This window comes from Chiloscyllium plagiosum, chromosome 7 (genome assembly GCF_004010195.1).
Source record: "Chiloscyllium plagiosum isolate BGI_BamShark_2017 chromosome 7, ASM401019v2, whole genome shotgun sequence".
Lineage (NCBI taxonomy): Eukaryota > Metazoa > Chordata > Chondrichthyes > Orectolobiformes > Hemiscylliidae > Chiloscyllium > Chiloscyllium plagiosum.
Window position 1 is genome coordinate 42773050 of NC_057716.1, and position 24294 is coordinate 42797343.

General features: G+C 37.0%; 1 protein-coding gene across 1 annotated transcript in view; it reads left to right on the forward strand.

Annotated features, from left to right (window-relative positions):
* Window positions 1-24294, forward strand: part of ttn.1 (titin, tandem duplicate 1) — a 336276-nt gene that overhangs the window by 26932 nt on the left and 285050 nt on the right. Inside the window, exons 18-38 of the mRNA XM_043694489.1 lie at window positions 1419-1649; window positions 1850-2094; window positions 2229-2425; window positions 2524-2688; window positions 4502-4670; window positions 4767-6460; window positions 6553-6834; window positions 8707-8973; window positions 9141-9413; window positions 9533-9796; window positions 9893-10153; window positions 11790-12050; window positions 13869-14132; window positions 14678-14938; window positions 15077-15337; window positions 15500-15760; window positions 15861-16002; window positions 16112-16280; window positions 16424-16655; window positions 19852-20136; window positions 20577-20702. Of these exons, the coding sequence (XP_043550424.1) occupies window positions 1419-1649; window positions 1850-2094; window positions 2229-2425; window positions 2524-2688; window positions 4502-4670; window positions 4767-6460; window positions 6553-6834; window positions 8707-8973; window positions 9141-9413; window positions 9533-9796; window positions 9893-10153; window positions 11790-12050; window positions 13869-14132; window positions 14678-14938; window positions 15077-15337; window positions 15500-15760; window positions 15861-16002; window positions 16112-16280; window positions 16424-16655; window positions 19852-20136; window positions 20577-20702 (6310 nt within the window). The remainder of the gene's footprint in view (window positions 1-1418; window positions 1650-1849; window positions 2095-2228; window positions 2426-2523; window positions 2689-4501; window positions 4671-4766; window positions 6461-6552; window positions 6835-8706; window positions 8974-9140; window positions 9414-9532; window positions 9797-9892; window positions 10154-11789; window positions 12051-13868; window positions 14133-14677; window positions 14939-15076; window positions 15338-15499; window positions 15761-15860; window positions 16003-16111; window positions 16281-16423; window positions 16656-19851; window positions 20137-20576; window positions 20703-24294) is intronic.

Here is a 24294-nt window from a genome sequence, read left to right on the forward strand (position 1 = left end):
TGGAGGATTTGAGCTACAGGGAGAGGCTGAACAGGCTGGGGCTGTTTTCCCTGGAGCGTCTGAGGCTGAGAGGTGAACTAGAGGGGATAGGTTTAGGATGAGAGGGGAAAGATGTAAAAGAGACCTAAGGGGCAACTTTTTCACGCAGAGGGTGGTATGTGTATGGAATGAGCTGCCAGAGGATGTGGTGGAGGCTGGTACAATTGCAACATTTAAGACGCATTTGAATGGGTATATGAATAGGAAGGGTTTGGAGGGATGCGGGCAGGTGGGACTAGATTGAGTTGGGATATCTGGTCAGCATGGACAGGTTGGACCGAAGGGTCTGTTTCCATGCTGTACATCTCCATGACTCTATGACTTGTCATTCCATCAACTGTTCTGTAACATTTTGAACTTCCACACTGTCCTCCTCATTCTTCACAATCCAATACTTTGACATTGTGCACTGTACACCAAAATCTTGCTCATTAATAAAAATCATGAACAGCAGGCCTTCTTTAGAAGTTCAACTATAATATTTCATCCACTCAAGGGGTGGGTGTTTGAAAATGGACTTGTGGATGGTGTTCTTTTCCCTCGATAAATAAATGGATTTATAATGGAGGAAGATGATGATGGTGAGAAGCAGACAAGTGGTTGGAAATGGTTTTGTCAATGATTGAGACATTGCCAATTTAAAAGCAATGGGTTATAATTATATTTAGAAAATGACCATGAATGTAAGTAGAAGAATCTTTATGGAAGCATTGATTGTGGGAGAATGGCAATGCATTCAGAGGTGAAAGTTCCAAAAATTGCTAGAGCACACCTTGGAAGAGCAAATTGTGTTATGCTATTTCCTGCATGAACACTTTTTAAAAATTCCTTAAACGTTCTCTTCGCTTTCCCTCTTTCAGTTGGATTGTTCTCATTATCTTAAGTCTCCATTCATTTCTATGGTTTCCAGTTCTTGGACTCTTACTGGTGATTATATAAGCTAAACATTCTTTAGAACTTCCCATAATAACACTCCAAATACTGCAGACAGCTCTGTAACTTTGGTCTAATAGATGCTTTTTTGTATCAATTAATGATTTTGTTGTTCTTGTACTCTGTTCTGCAACGTGTATTATCTGAACAGTTCTTGGTTTTCATTATGTTGTATTTATACATGTTAAAATTTCTACCTGGATTTTTACATTTCAGGAATTATATCAACTGAATCCCCAGGCCTCTGTTTCTCCACTCCCTTATCAAGTTAATTCTGCACCTCCATCTTTGTTATTTTACATCATCTTTATAATTTTACATAATTATGTTTATGTGCTGTGGCCATTTTGTAAAGGTAGTTGATTAGACCAGTCTTATTTTGTGCATTGTTTATGAATATTTTAATCTATTGCTCATTGTCAACCAGAAAGCAATTTTTTTTTTAGGAATACCACATTTCTTCATTTGAAGAGCGACTTATCAAAGAAATTGAGTTCCGAATCATCAGGATTACTTTGGAAGAACTTCTTGAAGAGGATGGTGAAGAAATGGTGTTGGATATTCCTGCAGAAGAAACTATCGCACCAGGATTTGATTCAACTTTGAAAAGTTTTAGAGTTCTTGATGGCAGTGGTGTGACTTTCCATTGTAAAGTGTCTGGTTATCCATTGCCCAAGGTAAACAATCTTTTCACCAGAAGCCACATTTCCCATGACGAACATTTAAGATGAAATTTGTTTCTAATAAGATATGATGGTTGATAATGAAAGGATGAAGACATGTATTTACAATTTAAAATGTCTGTATAAACTTTTCTTTTGGGGAATATACCTTTTAAAATGATCATCTTGATGATGTGCATTTTATATTCTTATAGGTTGTATGGTTCAAAGATGGTAAGCGCTTGAAACATGGACAGCACTACCAGATGGATATTTCTCAGGATGGCAGAGCTAATCTGCGTATTGCTGCAGTTTTGCCAGAAGATGAAGGCATCTATACCGTGTTTGCCAGCAATGCCAAGGGAAATGCTATTAGCTCTGGAAAGCTGTTTATTGAACCTATTGGTGCTCCCACAGGCCACGTGTATTTACCGACAACAGAAATAATGAGGAGAATGCGGTACTATTTATTAACCACTATTTACTTTGTGTTCATTTCATATGGTGTGCTTACATTCTGTACAATTCAGAAAATGTCAATATTGATTAGCTAGTGATCTCAAATAATGTTAAATTATTTCTCCCCTTTTGCAGTTCCGTGTCTCCTCGATCTCCAAGTCGTTCACCAGCTCGTCGATTAGAGGATACAGATGAGACTCAACTAGAGAGACTGTACAAACCCGTTTTTGTTCTGAAACCTACATCATTTAAATGTTCTGAGGGACAGACGGCTAGATTTGACCTTAAAGTTGTTGGTCGACCAATGCCTGAGACATTATGGTTCCACAATGGTAAGAATAATGTTTTGCCATGTCATAATATTCTGCGTTGTTGTCTACAAATAATATGGGAAATGAGGTAGCTAATTCAATATCCACTTCTGTTACAGGCCGTCAGATTGTAAATGATTACACACACAAAATAGTAGTGAAGGAAGATGGGATTCAGTCCCTGATTATTGTTCCTGCTCTGCCAAATGATTCTGGTGAATGGACTGTTGTGGCACAAAACAGAGCTGGCAAAACCTCAGTATCTATGACACTATCTGTTGAAGGTACACAATATTTGACTGTCTTGTCAATTAATAAAAATTCAAACTTGTAATTATTTGAGGCAAATGTGCTGCAAGACTTTTGTTTATTGTTTCTGTGTTTGTTGTAAGAGACGAATTATATTCATAGAGATGAATAATGAGCAGCATCAGGAATGCTGCTCCAGTATTTTGTGCAGCTGCCCAAGAATGAGCTGAGTGTACTTCAAAATATAAACATCTAGTTCATTACAATTCATACTTTGCTCCATGTGTATTTCTTAGAGCATACTAAGCTATAGAAATAGGATTTCTGGTGCCTAGCAACTAGAATAAACAAGCGTTGAAATAGAATTGCATGTGATTATAAGGGTCTTTTAAGGCAGCATACTGAGCAAGACATATAGAGGGTCTTTCTGCTGGTGTATCAGATTACCCAAACTTGAAAAAATGTTTGCTTTTGTCAGATCTTCCCTTCCAGTGCCATATAATTCCCTTGCAGCATGTAATGCATGAATGAAGTGCTGAGCAAGTGAATTAACTGCTGGATGACTGCAAAGTTAGCTACATTTTACTAAAATGGCCTTGCTGACTGTTGTGTCACTGTGCCTGTAAACTCAATGTGCATTTGAGCTAGCTGGCCATATAGAGAATTATAGAAACTACAGGTATAATCGTTTTGTTTTCAGACTTAACTCAAAAAGTCGGAGAGATTAGCACAGAGAATCCTGTGCCATGTTAAGATGTGAAAGCCCAACTGAAGGTCTTTTCTAATGGTAATGGAAGCCTGATCAAGGATGTCCTGGCTTTCAAACACTGTTTACTGAATACAGGCCAGCAGTTCTCATACTCCGCAGTGCCAATGATATGGCTTTGATAGCTGCCTGTACAAACTCCCCTACCCCATCCCCCCAGGTGGAGGACTGACCACGAATCAAATGACTATTGTTTGGGATGGTTATTAGATATCAGGAATTGCGAGTCATGGGGAGCAGGATCCTTGGCTTCAGAAGGAAGGGTCAAGCAGTAACTTTCAATGCCCTCCTGCCCTGTATTGAGTCTCTCAATTCTTCAGATTAGTGCAGCTCAGGGGAGCCACCCAAACTATTTGCAGCTAAAGTGGGAATAGGCCATAAGTGGTCATTAATTGACTGACTATTCAAGGCCTGAATTAGTGGTGGGATGGGAATGTCAAGTTTATGCCTTTTTGCTCAGAACTTTATTCAGATGGAGCTTGAAAGATAGCGAGGTTCTGATATGTCTGTTGCACCTTTCAATGGGATCATAGCTGATTTGTGATCCAACTCCTTGTCTTTGCTCCAAGTGGATTGAAGCTCCAAATAAGCTTCAGACTTCCATACTTAGATATAGCAAGAGCCAGTGTATGTCACATGCCAAGATAGCAGATTTGACATTATATTATAAAACTTATTTTGTACATTTTATCGAGAAATTGTAACTTTTTATAAAATTTGTCTGTCTTTACATTGCATTTTGAGGCAGAGATGATGCACAGTGATCTGGGGTTTCAAGGTTTTGACATTGATAACTTAAAATTGATTACTCCCAAGATGCAAGAGTGAGACAACAAGAGTTTCTCCTTTTATGAGCAAACATTTTGGCTGCAGTCTGTGCTTTTGCTATGCATGGTAACATTGGGGACCCAAAATGTGAAACAGTAGCCCTCACCCAACAGAAAATTGAACATCAATATCTTACTCCTATGGACCAATTAAATTGGCAAAATGCAATCTTTAAGTACACTTTGAGTTTATGTATGTAGTTGCATATTCATATTTTTGAGCAACAGTTTTAAAATTAATTATTTTCGTTACAGCTAAAGAACATTTGTTGAGACCACAGTTTGTGGAGAAATTGAAAAACCTCAGTGTTAAAGAGGGTGCTCCTGTTGCAATGGCAGTGAAAGCTGTTGGAAACCCAAATCCTGATATTGTATGGCTGAAAAATAGTGATATAATTGTCCAACACAAGTATCCTCATATCAAGTAAGTGCATTACAATTTAATGAATATTAATTGCAATGTGCATGTATGCATTTATATTATTTGCTATATCATAATTTCTACTTATTTGTATTTTAGGATTGAAGGTACTAAAGGAGAAGGAGCACTTAAAATTGCTTCTGCGGCAATTTATGATGCTGCCTGGTATACTGCAACTGCCATCAATAAAGGAGGTCGTGACACAACAAGATGTAAAGTAAATGTTGAACTTGAATTTGCTGAACCTGAACCAGAAAGAAAGCTAATCATTCCAAAGGGAACATATAAAGCGAAGGAGATATCAGCTCCAGAGCTAGAACCGCTCCATTTACGTTATGGCCAGGAACAGTGGGAGGAAGGTGATTTGTATGATAAAGAAAAGCAACAGAAACCACATTTCAAGAAGAAAACTAGTTCTGTGAGGCTTAAATGTTTTGGGCCAGCACATTTTGAATGCAGACTAACACCAATTGGTGATCCAACAATGGTTGTTGAGTGGTTACTTGATAGTAAGCCTCTTGCTGCAGCAAACAGACTACGCATGATCAATGAATTTGGATATTGCAGTCTGGACTTTGAAGTAGCATATCCCCGGGATAGTGGCATCATCACCTGTAGAGCTACAAACAAGTATGGTACTGATCAGACATCAGCAACTCTCATTGTAAAAGATGAAAAGAGTCTTGTTGAAGAATCTCAATTGCCTGAAGGCAGAAGAGGGATGCAGCGAATTGAAGAACTTGAAAAACTAGCCCATGAAGGTGCACTGACAGGTGTTTCGGAAGAACTGACAAAAGAGAAGACAAAGCCTGAAATAGTTTTGTTCCCAGAACCAGCAAGAGTGATGGAAGGTGAAATAGCACGTTACCGGTGTCGTGTCATAGGCTACCCTCAACCAAAAGTCAACTGGTATCTTAATGGACAACTTATTCGTAAGAGCAAGCGCTTTAGGCTGCGGTATGATGGTATTTATTACCTGGAAATTGTTGACTGCAAATCATATGATTCAGGTAATGTCAAAGTTACAGCAGAAAATCCTGAAGGGGTCGTGGAACATACAGTGAAACTAGAAATAACTGAACGAGAAGATTTTAGGTCGATTTTGCGACGAGCCCCCGAACAGAAAGTTGACATTGGCCCATCAGAACCAGCCAAGCCATTTTTTGAAGTCATTAAGGTAGAAAAACCAGCAGATGCTGCAACCAAAGAAGTGGTGAAACTTAAAAAAGCTGAAAGAATTGTTCATGAGAAACAAACAGAGGAGACTGAAGAACTGCGTAGCAAGTTTAAACGTAGACAAGAGGAAGGTTATTATGAAGCTATTACAGCAGTCGAACTCAAATCACGTAGAAAGGATGAAGCTTATGAAGAAATGCTGAGAAAAAGAAAGGAAGAACTTCTCCATTGGACCAAAGAAGTACCTGAGGAGGAGAAGAAACCACTTCCTCCTCAAGGCACTGTCACCATTCCAACTTTTAAACCAGACAAGATTCAGTTATCACCAAGTATGGAAGCCCCCAAAATTTTGGAACGTATTCAGAGTCAGACAGTGGCTCGTGGAGATGAGAGTCATTTCCGTGTTAGAGTGGTAGGCAAACCAGACCCTGAATGCCAATGGTTTAAGAATGGGGTGAAACTTGAAAAATCTAACCGAATTTACTGGTATTGGCCTGAAGACAATGTTTGCGAACTTGTAATTCGAAATGTTGTACCTGAAGATTCTGCCAGCATAATGGTGAAAGCTATCAATGTGGCTGGCGAAATCTCAAGCCATGCTTTCCTGCTTGTACAAGGTATTTAACTTTGTTCACTAATTGGTAGGGGCATGTTTTTAAAATAACTTTTCATCTGGTATTTACAGTTTTGTGTTTTTTTTTATTTTCAGCCAAGCAAGTGATTACGTTTTCTGAGGAATTGCATGATGTCAGGGCAAAAGAGAAAGACACCATGGCAACTTTTGAATGTGAACTGTCAGAACCATTTATAAAAGTAGAATGGTTTAAAAACGATGTGCAGATTTTCTCTGGTGACAAATACCGAATGCATTCTGACCGAAAAGTTCACTTTCTGTCTGTATTGACAATTAGTATGAATGATGCTGCAGAATACACTTGTGCTCTTGTTGACGATCCTTCTATAAGATCAACAGCTAAACTTATTGTTGAAGGTAAGAAAAGTTCTTGAGCAGCAAAGCAATAACGAAATGACTGTATCACAATAGACAGCATGCAAACTGTAATTGAAATTAGAGATCCTGATTTTGTACAAAGATTGTTCCTGCCAAGTTATGATGAATTTTGCTGCTCCTCTCTCCATAATATCTATTGATTAAGTTACCAAGCAAGAAATAATGGATATTCGATATGTAATGCACATTAACAATATTAACATTACATTTTCAGATCTGCTTTCAAAATAATTTATCACATAGTAAAAGATTATCCGACAATAACAAGAACATTTGTCTTTTGCCTGCTACACATGAAAGCATTGATATTCATAGATTATAAGAAAATGAAGCAGGAGGAGGTCATTCAACCCTTTGAGATTTCATTTATCCCCATTCAATAAACCTAATTGTGGCCTTAACTCCATTTTCCCGTCTACCCCTGTGTCTCTTAACTCCTTTATTGGTCAAAAAATTTGTCTAACGCAATCTGAAATAGGCTTGATGACCCCACCTCCACAGCTTTCAATGGAAGACACTTTGAAAACGAATGACTCTTAGAAAATAAATTCTTCCTTATCTGTCTTAAATGAGAGATGCTATATTTATAAACTCTGCCCTTGTTCTAAATGTCCTTATTAGAAGAAACAGCATCTACCATGTCAAGGTCCCTCAGATTCTTACGAGTTTCAGTAATATCACCTCCCATTCTATTAAATCAATGAATCTCAGCTCAACCTGTTCAACCTTTCCTTACATGAGTGTTGAAAAAGAATGAAATGAAATGTCAAGTTTCATGTTCAGAATGATGATACCCAGTTACTCCTAAACACTATGTCTCTTTGCCACTCTGTTGCATGTGATTGGTCACAATGATTGTCCTATGACCAGTCTTAGCACAGCAGAAATTTTCTCCAATTCCAAAATCTCCATTTCCCAGCATCCAATTCCATCCCTCCCGGATCGTTGTCTGAGCCTGAATCAGACAATCATCATTTCTGCATTCTACTTCACCATGACCCGAGTTCTGATTCCACATCATTTTCCAACATCAAGGCCACCTGCTTCCAGTTTTATAAATTGCACTCTTCTTCATTCTTATCTCCATCCACATCCTGCTAAAGCACATATTAAGACTCAGATAAATACTCCCCATGGAGTCACTTACATCCAATCTGTGTAAATTTTAGCATATTCAAAACTCTGTTGCTCGTATCCTTGCAAGTTTAATTCTCCTGTTGTTCTTGTCAACACTTCTGATTTTAAATTTTCATAGTGGTTCTCAAATCTTTTCATGCCCTCAACCTTTCAATCTCTCTAACATCCTCCATCTCTAAACCCTCCAAGGGCTCGATATTACTCCAAGTCTAGCCACTTGTGCAACTCAGATTTCCTTTATTCCTCCATTGGTATCCCTGTTTTCAGCTGCCAGAATCTAAATCTTAACATTTTCCCCCTAAACTAGCCTAACTTTGTAATCACCTTTAAAATGCTCCTTGAAGTGTTGTTCATCTCTCCAAGTATTGTCTTATGTGATTTGATGTCGCATTTTCTTCCTGCTAATCTCCCTACGAAGTACCCTGTGACATTTAGCTACGTTAATGATACTATTTAAGTGCATAATATCGTTGACTTATAGATAAGCAGACTGATGCAGCATTCATGCAGAGAATCTATTTGAAATGCAAATGGGTTGAATAATTTATACCATGAGGGTGTAGCTCTATCTCTAGCCCTTGTTTCTTCAAGCATGCTTTCATTTGAGGCACTGGATTGATGAATTTACTTCTTAATTGGATTATGTAAATCAAGATATGAAATAGTGCAAGATGTGGTCATTTAAATTGTAACTTTTTTCCAATGTCTGTATAGGTACTCTTATTGAATTCACCAAAGAGCTTACGGATGTAGAAGTACCAGAATTATTCTCAGGTGAATTAGAATGTATTGTTTCGAGTGAAGATGCTGAGGGAAAATGGTACAAAGGAGACGTAGAGATTCAACCCAGTGGCAAACACTATATTTCTTCTCGTCGTGGCCGGCACACTCTAACAGTCAAGGATGTTATCAAGGAAGATCAGGGCAGATATAGTTTTGTTATTGAAGGGAAAAAGACAAGTTGTAATCTGAAGATGAAACGTAAGTTAATTTTTTTAATGAAAAACAACATTGATTAACTCGCCTTCTGTTTTCTAATTAATACTTTTAACAAAACATTTGATTCAATGTAATCAGTGTCTGCATTTAACAGATTTAAAGACATTCTAAGTGGTTTATTGACCATGGTTATCCTTGCTTTTTTGTAGCACGTGCTGTGACAATCCTTCAGGATCTTGAAGACCAGACTGTTTGTGAAGGAGATATTGCCCAGCTTGAAGTAAAATTTTCTCAGGAAAATGTTGAAGGTGTCTGGATGAAGGATGGTCAAGAAATCGAGGCGAACGAACGTGTTCACATTGTTATAGACAAAACATCACATATGTTGCTGATTGAAGATGCAACTAAAAAAGATGCTGGCAGATATTCATTCCGTGCCACTGATTTCGATCTCGTAACTTCTGGACGTTTAATTGTACAATGTAGGTGTTAATATTTTCATTTCTAACATTTCAATTTTATAGAGTTTCGTGCTGTTATAGGCATCATCTAGCCTATTCAGAGACTTCCAACTGACAACCATGTTTTTTTTATTTTCCAGCTATTGATATTGTGATCCCTCTTAAAGACGTTACAGTTATTGAGGGAACAAAGGCAGTTTTAGAGTGCAAAGTCTCAGTTGCACACATCACTTCTGTGAAATGGTACTTAAATGATCAACCAGTTCAACTTGGTGACAGGATACAGGCTGTTGCAAAGGGAGCTAAACAGCGTTTGGTAATCAGCAAGACATTTGCCTCAGATGAAGGCTGCTATAAACTTGTCATCGGTAAAACTGAAACAAGCTGCAATCTATCGATTGAACGTACGTGACCAAATACTATGAACTGATTTAAGAAATTGTATTTTGTTTATTGGATGTTTTGTTTTCTGAAGCTTGGGTTTATGCCTTGCCTTACAGGAATTCAAATTATTAGAGGACTTAAAGATGTGACATGCACAGAGACACAGAGTATTACTTTTGAAGCAGAGTTGTCTCATAGTGGAATTGATGTAGGCTGGGTATTTAGGAAGCAAGAGCTCAAAGCAGGCCCCAAATACAAGATAGAGGCAAAGGGCAAAATTTACAGATTGACTGTACTGAACATAATGAAAGATGAAGAAGGAGAGTATACATTTACCGCTGGTGAAAAGACATCAAAGGCAAATCTGACAGTTTCAGGTATGAAGAAATTAAATGCTGCTCTGAATAAACAAACTTAAATAGAGTCTTGTTACATATTTGTTTGCAGTAAAAATCATGGTAGCTGTTTATAAAAATAGATAGCAAGCTTATATCTAAGTGAATAGTGTAAATTATCTGTAATGCATGTTTTAATACTTTTACTATAAAATGATGTAAACACATGTCAATGCTATTTTATGCACAAGTTTGAAATAGTTGAAATCATAGAGTTATTATGGTGCAGAAGGAGGCCATTTGGTCCATTGTGCCTCACTGGGTCTGTTGCCTCTTTGCCCTGTATCTCTGCACACCATTTATTTCTAAATAAGCATTCAATGACCACTTGAATGCCTCATTGAACCTGCCTCCATCACATTTCCAGGCAGTCCATTTCATACTCTAACTACTCACTTTATGGAAGTTTTTTTTCTCACATCATTTTAAATCTGTACCTTCTTGTGCTTTTATCTTTTATGAGTAGGAGCAGCCTCTTCCTATGTAACTAGTACTTTTATGATTTTGAAACAGTCCATCAAATCTCCTCTGCATCTTCTACTCTCCAAGGACTACAGTCCAACTTCTTCAGTCTATCCCTCATAATTGAAGTTTCTCATTTCTGGAACCATTCTAATAAATTACTTCTGCAATCTTTGCAATGCATTCACATCGTAACATGATAATCACAACTGGACACAATACTCCAGCTGAGGTCTGGCAAGTGTCTTGTTAAACAAAATAAATCATAGTTCTGTGATTGTGAGAATTAACTGGATCGCTCAAATTTAAATAAAACCATTCATTTGTTATTTTTCTTTCTTACACTGTCATATATCCAGCACTTAAAAAGAAGCTTCAAGCATAGAAAATTAAAGATGACACCTTTCACAATTATGTGCTTAACTCAAACTTAATTGTTGTTGATATTTTCATTAATCTTTTACTTCTGATACCTCAGCCTCTTCTAAGACAGGATATTGTAATTTCCATGCCCATGCTGACAGCTTATCTGTCTTCTTTCTTACAACCATACATCTCATCAGTTGATTATGATTTCAATTATATTGATTTTGTTTTGAAAATTTAAAAACTCTTTTATTTCTCAATGTATCTGTTAGCCATTAGTTTCTTGATCTCACCATTGTGCAAGGGTGAACCAACATATGATCTCCTACAATTGAACATAAAACAGCTCCCATTCTCTGATATTGTTTTGTTACAACATGGAGACAAACAGCTGAATCAAATTCCTACTTCTATATTCACAATACAATAAAATTAAAACCTTCAAAGACCCTCAAAACTGACTTCAATTAGTCCTAACCAGACATTTTTTTTAATAACCAGTGCCAGACTCTGTGAATGATCAATTCTAGAGACCGGGTTTGTAGCTTAAGCAAAAGACTATAACTTTTAAATAATAATACAGAATCTTTTACATATGTTCATATTCATTGAGCAAGTTAGTTACATTTTAAGATCTTCATCTAACTAAATTAGAGATTTAATCAGGCTTAGAGACACTGTTAAAGTTACTCCAACAAGATGCCATAGCATCAGTGTGCATGCAGACATATATAGTTTGTGTTCATCTTTTTTTGCTTTGGTTTATTCCAGTATTTTTATAAATCCTCAGGTGGTGCTATCAGCAAACCTCTCAAGGATCAGACAGTTCCAGAATCACAGCCAACCATCTTTGAATGTATGGTGGCTAATGCAGACTCTGAGGGAGTATGGTCAAAGGATGGCAAGCCAATAACCTTCAGTAATATTGTCCGAAGTGAAGTAGATGGAGTTACCCGGCGTCTCATAATTGATATCACTAAATCAGAAGATGCAGCTGAATACTCATACCAAGTTGCAAACTCCAAGACATCAGCTAAACTGAAGGTTGAAGGTCGGTATTACAGTCAAAAAATGAAATACATTTATGTTTAGACACATAGCTGAAGAATGAGATCGCAACAAATACAGTTTCACAGAAAAGTAATAATGTAGTATAAGTAGAAATTGTAGAGTTTAATTGATATTATTTAACCATTAATAATAGATAAACACCTTTTCCAATATTATAAGCACATGAAAGTGAACTTCTGGTTTGATAGAAGAGTGATACTGGAATTTAACATGCAATATTAAGAGAATCCTAACATTTATGCATTACAAAAATGAACTGTTGAATAGCCAGCTAGTTCAATGATTAAGGAAAATTTAATAATTTGAAACTGTTAGAAACGTATAAGTAAACAAATTAACTGTCCTTTATTCTCAGTTCATAATTTTAATTGGCAAAGTTTGAATTTTAAGGAAAATTACTGACAAAATAGTACAATAACAGTGTACCTGTGAAAAAGTAGAACAGCTGTTTAGTACTTCCATTTGAAGGAGTTTTGCTTATGTGTTGTAGAATCATTCTCATATGGGAAAGCTGATTGTTTTACTGCTCCCCAAAGAACTGGTATAAATACATTCCAGAAAGTTAAAATGCTGTCGCTTTTTAATGAAGATTATTGGAAGCATAGACAGAAGTTTAATACTTTCCATTGGGTTATATAAGATACATCTCTCTAGAGTTGACTGCATATCTCTGACTATTAAAATCAAATTCATTTAACGATTTCATTGGAAGAATACTGTGTTTTATAAATTATGGCATTAACATAACTAATTAGTCCTATTACTCTATACTAAGGTGAAAGTTAGAAATTTGACATCAGCTAAGGTGTAAAGTGGAAGAGCTGTCATGTTCCAAGGGAGCTTTACAATTTCTGACAATTGCTACGGGAGACTAATGAATGGTCCAATACAATTAAGAGGATACAAGATTAGGGAGGAGGATGAGATGCAGAATTATTTAACAATATGAGTAAGGAAAATTGTGATTGGGGAATAAGGTGGAAAGGTCTATTCAAAGTCAAGGCAGCTAGTCAAGTGACCTTTTTGTAAGAGTGTAAATTGATTGTAAAAACATTTTACTGGTAGAACCCCGATGACAGGGGTGGGCAATTAATTCTTCCAAGGTGCCACATGAGAAACCTAAGTTGTGTTGGAGGGCTGAACCAACAATAAGTTGAACATAATTCTGCTCAGTATTAATTTTCTCCATTGTAAAATGTAGTAAATTATATAGTTTTGCACTGAAACTTATAATCAAAAGAATAAGGATATTCTGTTACAATAAAGATAAGTTGAACATAATTCTGCTCAGTATTAATTTTCTCCCATTGTAAAATGTAGTAAATTATATAGTTTTGCACTGAAACTTATAATCAAAAGAATAAGGATATTCTGTTACAATAAAGATATGAAGTTGTGGAGTAGGTCAAATATAGAAGAAATAAACGGTAAAAACAATAATTTCAGGTCATAGGGCCTATGACCATTCTCATGGCTAGAACTTCTCCTTGCATGCTCATATCTAAGAACACGTCATTGAACTTTCCATGCATTTTTGGGTACCAGATCAAATCATCACTCTTACAATATTAAAGTACTTGATTAGAAGCCTGTGACTCAGCACAAAGAAGCAATCAGGCCGATTATGGGATGCATTAGACTGCACAGTCTCATTCAATCTTGTAAAAGACTGCAGTACAACTGATAAATCATACCTTCCCCTTCCTTCAGGTAATTAATAAGGTGAACAGTAAGTCAATGGATAAATGAGATTGCATTATAAATAAATAACTCTAATAAAATTGTTCTCTGAACTCAGCTGTCAAGATAAAGAAGACATTGAAGAATCAGACTGTCACAGAAACACATGATGCAGTCTTTACCTTGGAGCTTACACATCCTGATGTGACTGGAGGCCAGTGGATTAAAAATGGAGAAGAAATCAAACCTAGTGACAAGTTTGAGATTACTGTAGATGGTGTCACACATACTCTAAGAATTAAGAATTGTGTACTTTCAGATGAATCTGTGTACAGCTTCAAACTTGGCAGATTGTCAGCTAATGCTAGACTTCATGTGGAAGGTAAGAGCTGGAATTTATATCTCATATCACTTAACAATACAAATTATTAAAAGCACATTACTGTATATAGTAATTTCTTTAAAGATTTTGAAACTCTTTTAACCTTGCTAATAAGTACTAAACAATCTTGTAGTATACATATTAAACATTTTTATCAGAACACTATGCAGACTTGCAGAATTGCCAAGCAAGTTTCAATACCTTGGCTCATTCACCTAAAAACGTGCACTTTTGGCATCCAGCTCAACCCAATGACAAAACTCAATGTAGTTTGAGTATTAGCTTAACACATGCAACATAATGTGAATAACTGTATAAATAAGTGGATAACAAGTGATATGTTAACAACACAATATTGATTTTCCATCAATTATTTTCATATTTGCTAATTGTAAATTAAGTTGCACATTTCTAATTATATTTTTGTAGCTTAAATTATTATAATAAAAATATACCTTCTTGAGCTTTCAGTAATTATTGTGGGGTCATGAAAATGTTTATTTGAATTATCTGAACTTACACAATATTTTATTTTATATCATTAGTTATCAAAGTAATTAAGAAACCAAAGGACATCACAGCTATGGAAAATGCCACTGCTACTTTTGAACTAAGTGTATCGCATGATAATGTGCCAGTAAAATGGATGTTCAACAATGTGGAGCTTAAGATGAGTGACAAGTGCAAAGTTATTTCACAAAGGAAAGTTCACAAACTAGTATTGGAGAATGTCACCCCAGCACAAACTGGGGAGTATTCAGCCATTATTGGACAACTTGAATGCAAAGCAAAACTTTATGTTGAATGTGAGTGCATTTATTATATATTCCTCTGGTGATAATATATTACAACACAGCACTTTAATGTAAAATTGAAATAATACATCATCCCAAAAGATAGTATCAATTTTCAGCATTCTAATATTTCAAAATTTATTTTTTAAGCTGTGCACATCACCAAGACTATGAAGAATATTGAAGTTCCTGAGACAAAAAATGCAACATTTCAGTGCGAAGTGTCTCATTTCAATGTACCATCGACCTGGTTAAAGAATGGTGTGGAAATAGAAATGAGCGATAAGTTCAAAGTAGTTGTGCAAGGCAAACTCCACCAGCTGACTATAATGAACACAAGCCATGAGGACTCTGCAGAATACACCTTTATCTGTGGAAATAATAAAGTGTCGGCTACTCTGACAGTAAACCGTAAGATTTCTTCATTCATTTCTGTACCATATATCCATAATTTTAAGTTAACCTTGCATAATTACAGATGACAAGCTAAGCACCTAATAGTTAATATTAATTGGAATGTGTATATTGACAATCATATTCCTCTGCAACTAAATTATTGTTTTCCTTTGTTAGCAATTTTAATAACATCCATGCTAAAGGATATGAATGCACAAGAGAAAGATACAATTACCTTTGAAGTAACAGTGAATTATGAAGGTATTACTTACAAATGGCTCAAGAATGGCAAAGAAATCAAATCAACTGAGAGAACACAAATAAAAACCAAGCAATTGACACACACACTTTCAATCCGAAATATTCACTTTGGTGATGCAGCAGAGTACAGTTTTGTTGCTGGATCAGCATTGTCTGCAGCAACTTTATATGTGGAAGGTAATTTATTTGTGGTTTTGTTTATGTAGCACAGTTAACTGTAAAATTGGATGTTTAATATATGCAATGCAGTGTATAATCAGTGCATGTCCTTCTATAGCTCGGCACATTGAATTTCGGAAGCACATCAAGGATATCAAAGTCACCGAGAAGAAGAAAGCCACCTTTGAGTGTGAAGTTTCAGAACCAAATATTGAATTACAGTGGATGAAGGATGGTGTGGAACTCCAGGTTTCGGAAAGGTAGGTGTCAGATGTGCACAATATTTGATAAATCAATTTTGTTCACTAATTGTGTTACAAAAAGCTTAATGTTTGATTTTAATTATTTTCTTTGCTTATTTTTTAACAGAATTAAGATGCACAGTGAGAAATTTATTCATCGCCTCACCATTCCTGTTACAAAAATGTCAGATGCTGGCCAGTATTCAGCAGTTGCAGGTGGAAATATTTCCACTGCTAAATTGTACATGGAAGCAAGACACATTGTCATTTCAAAACCTGTTCATGCAGATATCCAGGTATAATGTATTTGCTTTTTTATTTAAAATAACAGTTTTTACAGTTATCATGAGGAACAGTGTAGAAATTGAAAACAGAAGAAAATCACTGAGTTTTAAACTTTCCTACATTATCTTAACAAAACCTAATTTTCTGTAATCAGGTCGTTGAGAAAAAGAAAGCCATTTTTGAATTTGAAGTTGATGAAGATGATGTTGAAGCTCAATGGCTCAAGAATGGAACTGAGATCAACTTTGAAGTTGAACAAAGATGCAGATATATAATCCAAAGACGCGTACATCGCATGACCATCACTGATACCAGAGTTTCTGATTCTGGCGAATACACCTTTGTGGCTGGCAGGAATCGGAGTTCTATGAATCTCCTTGTTAACGGTACATACAAAGCAACAATTACTTGCTGTCACAAAATACCTTTATGATACAAATAAGTAGCGCTTCTCAAGGTGAAATCAGACAAGTGTGGATGCTGGACCAAAGCAGAAGGTACCAGGAGAGTTGAGCAACAATTTTGTTAAAAGTTGGGTGTTAATGAATGTCTAAAAGGAGAAATAAATAGTGAGGCAGTGATGTTAGGAAGAATATTGCAGAACTTGGGGCTAAAACTACAGCTATTAAAAGAAATGGCACGGTGAGTTCAAGTTTAGACATCAGCCAGCTATGGTACAAGTGTAATTAGAAGTAGCTTGGCAGACATCTTTACCCGGGCAGACATGGATGGAAGTTGATAGACGAATGTGTGTGGTGGGGGTACAAGAAAATGGTTGATCATAATCAAATGGGAGTATAAAGCTAGGAATAGATTGTGAGGTTAAGGGAGCTGATGTGAAGGGGAGGTTGACAGCACCATGAAATCAGGAGAAGAATGGAAACAGTGGATAAGAAGTCAACAGATGAGGAGGTTGAGGGTGGAAAGGTAGGAAGATATTTTTGTAAGAAACTAGATGTGCAACTAATTTATTAAGAATGATATTGGGGAGTACTTGGAAGTGCACGGTGAAATAGGGCTGAGTCAGGGGAGGTCATGCTTGACAAATCTGCTTGAATTCTTTGAGGAGGTAATGAGCAATTTAGAGGAGAGCCAGTGGACATGGTAGCATGGTGGCTCAGTGGTTAGCACCGCTGCCTCATAGCGCCAGGGACCTGGGTTTGAATCCAGCCTCGGGTGACTATCTGTGTGCAGTTTGCACATTCTCCCCGTGTCTATGTGGGTTTCCTCTGGGTGTTCGGGTTTCCTCCACCAATTCAAACGTGTACAGGTTAGGTGATTTGGCCATGCTAAATTACCCATAGTGTCCAGGGATGTGTGGGCTAGGTCGGGGGTAAATATAGGATAATAGGGCAGCAGAATGGGTTCAGGTGAGTTACTCTTTGGAGGATCAGTGTGGACTTGTTGGGCCAAAGGGCCTGTTTCCACACTGTAGGGATTCTATGATTCTATTTTTTGGATTTCTAGAAGGCCTGTGACAATCTGCACAGGAAGTTGTCAAAAAGAAATAAGAGCCCATGGTGATAGGGACAAGGTACTGGCATAGATAGAGGATTGGCTGACTGGCAGAAGGCAGACAGTGGAAGTAAAGGAGTCTTTTTCAGGTTGACAGCCAGTGACTGATTAGTTCTGTAGGGTCAGTGTTGGGATCACAACTACTCACATTATACATAAGCTATCTGGATGAAGGAACTGAGGACATTGTTGTTGTTTGCAGATGACACAAAGATTAGGGGAGGAATAGGTAGTGTTGAGGTAGCAGGAGGCTGCAAAAGGATTTAAACAGGTTTGGAGAGTGGGCAAAAGAAATGGTAGATGGAATACACTCTGGGAAAGTATGTGGTTATGCATTTTTATAGGAAGAATAGAGACATAGATTTTTTTCTAAATAGGAAAGGCTTCAGAAATCTGAAGGACAGAAGAATTTAGAAGTCCTAGTTCAGGATCTTCTTAAGTTTAACATGCAGGTTCAGTTGGCAGTTAGGAAGGCAAATGTAATGTTAGCATTTGTCTCAAGAGAGTTAGAATACAAGAGCAGTGTTGTACTACTGAGACAATATAAGGCTCTGGTCAGACTGCAGTTTGAATATTGTGAGCAGTTTTGGGCCCCATATCTAAGGAAGGATGTGCTGGCCTTCGAGGGTGTCCAGAGGAGGTTTGCAAGAATGAACCCAGAGATGAAGGGCTTGTCGTATAAGGAACTGTTGAGGATTCTTGGTTTGTACTCGATGGAGTATAGAAGGATGAGGGCGGCCCTCATTGAACCTTACAGAATGCTGAGAGGCCTGGATAGGGTGGACATGGAGAAGATGTTTCCACTAGTAGGAGAGTGAAGAACCTGTGGGGACAGCCTCAGAGTGAAAAGATGACCCTTTAAAACTGGGACGAGGAGGTATTTCTTCAACCAGAGGATGAAGAATCGGTGAAACACATTGCCATTGAAGGCTGTGGAGTGTACATTGATTTAAATAACGATAGATAGGTTCTTGGTTAGTAAGGGGATCAAAGATTATGGGGTGAAGGCAGGAAAAGAGAGTTGAGATACATTTCAGCTATGATTGAATGGAGGAGCAGAAGTGATGGGCTGAATGACCTAAATCTGCCCCAGTATGTTATGGCCTTTGGCCTTAGGTTGGCTGTAGAGAGCAAGCACCTTCTAATGGAGGAAGGAGGGTGAAGATACCATCAGAGATTGGTAGCTGCACAAACTGAGTTGAGAGCTGTTGATCTGAAAATGGAGACTGTGAGGATATGTAAAGGGAAGTTTATTTTAAAATTTTCAGAGATTACAGCTAGTGAACCATGAAACTGGAGAGGTGGCTATGGCCTGCAGCTGTTGTTGGTCTAGTTTTTTGGAGTCCTCACATTATAGGCCCTATGATTAACAATAATTAGCCTCCATTGAGCAGCACAGAAATGATTTGTTCCCAATGGCAGCATGATCAGTAATGAGACAGATTTAGGTTCATGGCAGTGGTCAGTGGCATCAAATTGCATGTCGGTCTACCTCCAATCTATACACCAAACATGTTTCAAACTCCACCGTTAAATTTGAATTTTAGTTTACTGTATCCAATGACTAATTGTATCTAAGAAGATCTTAATTCTTTTCTGCCAGCTAGTCAGTGATAATGTTCAGTCTTCGGCAATTGGAATCTTTCCAAGGAAGTTACATTTTTGAGCTTTTGTTCAAAAAGTCCCTAATTGTTTCTTTTCCATGGATGTTTTTAATGAACATGTTATGTTCTTCTATAACACGATGGTTGTGTTCTTGTGTAACTCTGCATTATAGAAAAATCTCACTTCAGAAATGACGCTTAATCACATTACAGCCAACACACATTTTAAAAGCCTGCGCTTTAGAAACAATGTCCCCAATTCATCAACAGTGTTTCAGTGAATTCACATTAATGAAACACGCGATATAGCAGAATGACCTGTATTTCATGCTGTTGGTTAGACTATTCTCTCGTGATATGAAGAAAAAGTATGTATGGCAACTGGATTGTAGACAGCAGAAGTAATTAGTATGTGGAAATCAGAAAACCAATGTTTTTACATGCTTCTCTGTTGTTATTTTAGTTCTTGAACCACCTTCTTTTAAGTTGGAGTTGGAACCTTGCATTGTGAAAGCTGGTGAACCTGCTCGATTCTGTGCGATAATAGTTGGCACACCAAAATTAGAAGTATCTTGGTTCAAGGATGGCCAAAAGCTCTCATCAGGATTCAAACGCAAGTTACTTCATGATGAGAATCAGTACACTTTGCTACTGATTGAGGCATTCCCTGAAGATGCAGGCACCTACACTTGCGAAGCAAGAAATGAAGTTGGTTTAGCTACTAGTGGTGCTTCGCTTAATGTTGAAGGTATACTTGAAGTAATTTATTTATTTGCATGTACTTTAATATACGTAATGTCCTAATGTGAATACTGTCTATTTTTAGTTATATATAGGAATGGGAGAACTAAAGTTGATCATTGCTTATGATGTGATATGAGCAGTGGTGAATCATTAACCTGTTTGAAAGCAACAGAGAAGAAAATTGCACCTATTGTAAATGTTCCTTATTTTCTTAACACTCCTTTTGTACGACTGCAGATATTTAATGCTGGGAACTTTCTGTCAATAACAACTTGAAGTTCATAATTTTGCCTTGCAACAAGTCTTAATCATCTATTAACATTTTTTGTTAAATGTAAACGTAGTGTATCAATAGATTTACTTCTACTTCATATAAGTTTCAAATAATGCTTTTAATAAACTGAGATGTGAGATCGATGTTGTGAATTTATTTATGATTTACAGTTCCAGAAATTGTCTCTCCTGAGGTTGAAGCACCTGTTTATCCACCTACCATCGTAAGTCCAATACAGGACACTTCTACCACTGAGGGAAAACCTGCTCAATTTCAGTGCCGTGTTACTGGGACAGGTATGGTCCATGTTTATATTTCAGGGACATCCTTGTTTTTACTTCAGTTTTCTCCTTCCACTAAAAGGAGCTGATGTTTAGCAAGTTAGGGTCCTGATGTTATCTACAGTGTTCCTGCACTTCTCCCATTCAGCCATTTTATATGTATGAACCCAGATATTGTGCCATAGAGAGTGTCACAACTGAACTTCCTTCTGCTCACTTAACATTTATACAGTGGGAACATGAAAAGATCAATGATTCAGAAGGAGGAAAAAGTGTTATGGAATGTTAAGGACTAAATGCCAACAAATCCTGAAGACCTGATGGCCTACATCCTGGCATTCTAAAAGAGATCTCAACAGAGACATCACAATGTTGGTTATGGCTCTTAAAAATAAGCCCCTAGATTCTGAAACAGTGAATTGAAAGCTAGCTAACGTTACTGCAATTCAAATAAGAAGCAAGAGAGAACCCAAGAATCTACAGGACGGTTAACCTAGTGTAAATCATCAGACAAATACTGGAATCTATTACTCTGGAAGTCTCAACATTGCACTTAGAAAATAAGAGTACAAGCAAACAGAATCAATCTGATATTGTGAATGAGAATTGTGTTTGGAAAAATTGATAGAGGTTTTTAGAGATTCAATAATATTACATTCAGTTAAATTACAATTGGACTCATGAAGCTGGGGATAATACATTAACATGGCTGGATGTTTGGTTAATCAACAAGAAACAGAGAGGAGGGATCAAATTTTAAAATTGGCAGTCTGTGATCATTGCTGCAGTCTTAGCTATCTATGTTGATTATTTAGATAAAGAAATCAAGAATAATGTATCCAGGTTTGGTAACAATGCAAAGCTTTATGAGAATGTAAAATATGTGCAGAGATATAGAGAGGTTGAGTACGTAACAAGGTGGATGAATATGAAGTGGGCAAGTGTGAGATACTCATTTTGGTAATAAGAATAAAGAAGCGGCTTTTTAAATAAAATGCATGAGATTTGTAAATGTTGTGCAAGGAACATGGAAAGGTGGCTTAAAAGCAAAATGCTGGAAATGTGAAATAAAAACGGCAAGTTCTGGAGATAATCAGCAAATCTGGCAGCATTGTTTGAACATATAAACAAGGAACAGCATTAGACCACTTGTCCCTTTGAGCCTGCTCCACTATTCAATAAGATCACGACTCAAATTCTATATTGTTGCATATCCTGATAACCTTTCATTACCTCGGTAAACAAGAATCTATTTTACAGAATCATAGAAGTGTTATTGAACTGAAGGAGACCATTCGGCCCATTCTGGCTGTATCATGCTCATCCCTGTTTTCTCCCCATACCCTTTCGTATTATTTTTACCCAGTGCCCTGTTGAATACTTCAATTAAACTTGCCTCCACCACACTCCCTAACTACTACTGAATGAAGAGAAAATTCTCACTTCAACCTTGCTTCTTCTGCTCATCGCTTTAAATCTATGCCCTGTTATGCTTGCTCTTTTTGCCAGTGGGGCGATTTCTCCCTATTTACTCTATCCAACTCACACATAGTTTTGAAAGCCTCCATCAGAGCTTCTCTCAGCCTTCTTGTCTCTGAGGAGAACAGTCCCAACTTCTTCAATCTATTTTTATAACTGAAGTTTCTCATCCCTGGAATCAAACAAGTATACTTCTTCTGCACTGTCTTCAATGTATTCACATCTTTCATATAATGTGATACCCAGAACTTTACACAGCACTCTAGCTGAGGTCTAAAAAAATGTTTTATACAAGTTCAACATCACTCCCTTGCTCTTGTACTCTACACCCCTATTCATATAAAGCCAAGAATACTCTCCACCTGTCCTGCATTTTCAATGATCTGTGCACATAGATATCCAGATGCTCCTGCTTCTGTACTTTAGAATTTTACTGCCTATTTTATACTTTCAATGTTCTTCCTTCCAAAATGCATTGCCTCTCTCCTGCTGCTTACTTCTTTGCGTTGAAACTCATCTGCCTCCTATCTGTCCACTCCACCAACTTGTCTATGTGCTGTATGTCCTTCTGGAGTTGTAGCCTGTCCTTTCCATAAGAACATGTTGACCCTGCCAGTGATGCCCATATTTAATGAATAAATTTAAAAAAACTTCCATCTGGCATTCTCTGATCTGAAAGAAATCAAACTTAACTTATCCAAGTTCTCCTCATGGCTAAAATTCTTAATTCCTGCCAATTTCCTGATAACTCTCTTCTCCAGCCTATGTAGTATAATCACTTCCTCCCAAAGCAGAATTGTAAGCAATACTCTAGCTGCAACTTAATTCAATTTTTTTATAAAGCTGTTAAACCTCTTATGGCTTTACTCTGACCTCAGCCAATAAAAGGAAGTATGCCTTCCTGATCATCTTATTTACCTGTACTATTTCTTTCAGGAACGTGTTGCATGCTGTCCAAGTCATTCTGTTTCTCTACATTTTTCAGAATTGTTTTCCCTTACTTAATTGGTCTTCCTCAATTACCTTGATTCTTCTCCAAATTGAGTTCCAATTGACCAACAGATCCGTTGACAGCTTTCTGCATACCATAGCTTTCTCCTGACCCTTTTCCACATGATCAATTTTTTGTATAAATTTGTATAATTTATTCATGCCTGTAGCAAGGAGCTTAGTGTAATAGTGATATTCAACAGACATCACTAGTGATTGAAACCAGGGGATCCCTGGTTGTTTTTCTCCTTCCTTAGCTGGGCTGAAAGGCCTACTCCTCCTATTTCTTATGTCTGGTCTGAACATTGCTCTCATTTCTTAAAAATGAACTTTCATGCTAATTTTCTCCTTATCCCTGCTAAAAATCTTGAGTTCTTTCCACTGGAACACAGTTCACAAATACAAGCAACTCCTACTGTTTTACAAAGGGGGAGATTGCCAAACTTATGAACACAGACAGCAACCTTTGGCAGGTTACTGGAACATAAACATGTGAAAGCAAGTGACTATCAAGCATCTGAGATGTTTAGATGCTAATGGATCTATGATGTAATTTCTGGAAATGAATGTGGGATATTACTGAAGCCTCATTTATGAATAGGTTTGTGCTTTGTTTTGTGAATTTAGCATATATAGTATAGTTTGGTAGTTGGTTGGGTGATTAAGTATCAGAGAGAGGGATAAAGAAACATTTTCAAATCTATGATGTGTCAATGACATACCAGAAATTTTTTCATGGGTCCTCACCTTTTCACTGTATATTAATGACATAGATGAGAATTATAAATATTTGAGTTTACACATAACAGCAAGTTAAGAGGCACAGTGAGTTATGTAGAGTAGAGCACATTAAAAAGGGGCAGGCACTGTGTGAGTGGTGAAAGCTCTGATCGACGGAGTTCAGTGTGAGATATTTTGATATGAGAAGGACAAATTGGAATCTATTTTAATGGTGAAATTTAGGCTTCCATGTACACAAATTATAAATGCAAAAGTGTATTTAGTAATCAAAAAGGTAACACAACATTGTCTGTTATTTCAGAGTGCTCAAATCATTTATATTTTATGGCACAGAATGAGGTTATTTCTGATGCTGTGCCTGGGCTTCCTCTTTTATAGACCAGTTATGCTTAGTCCA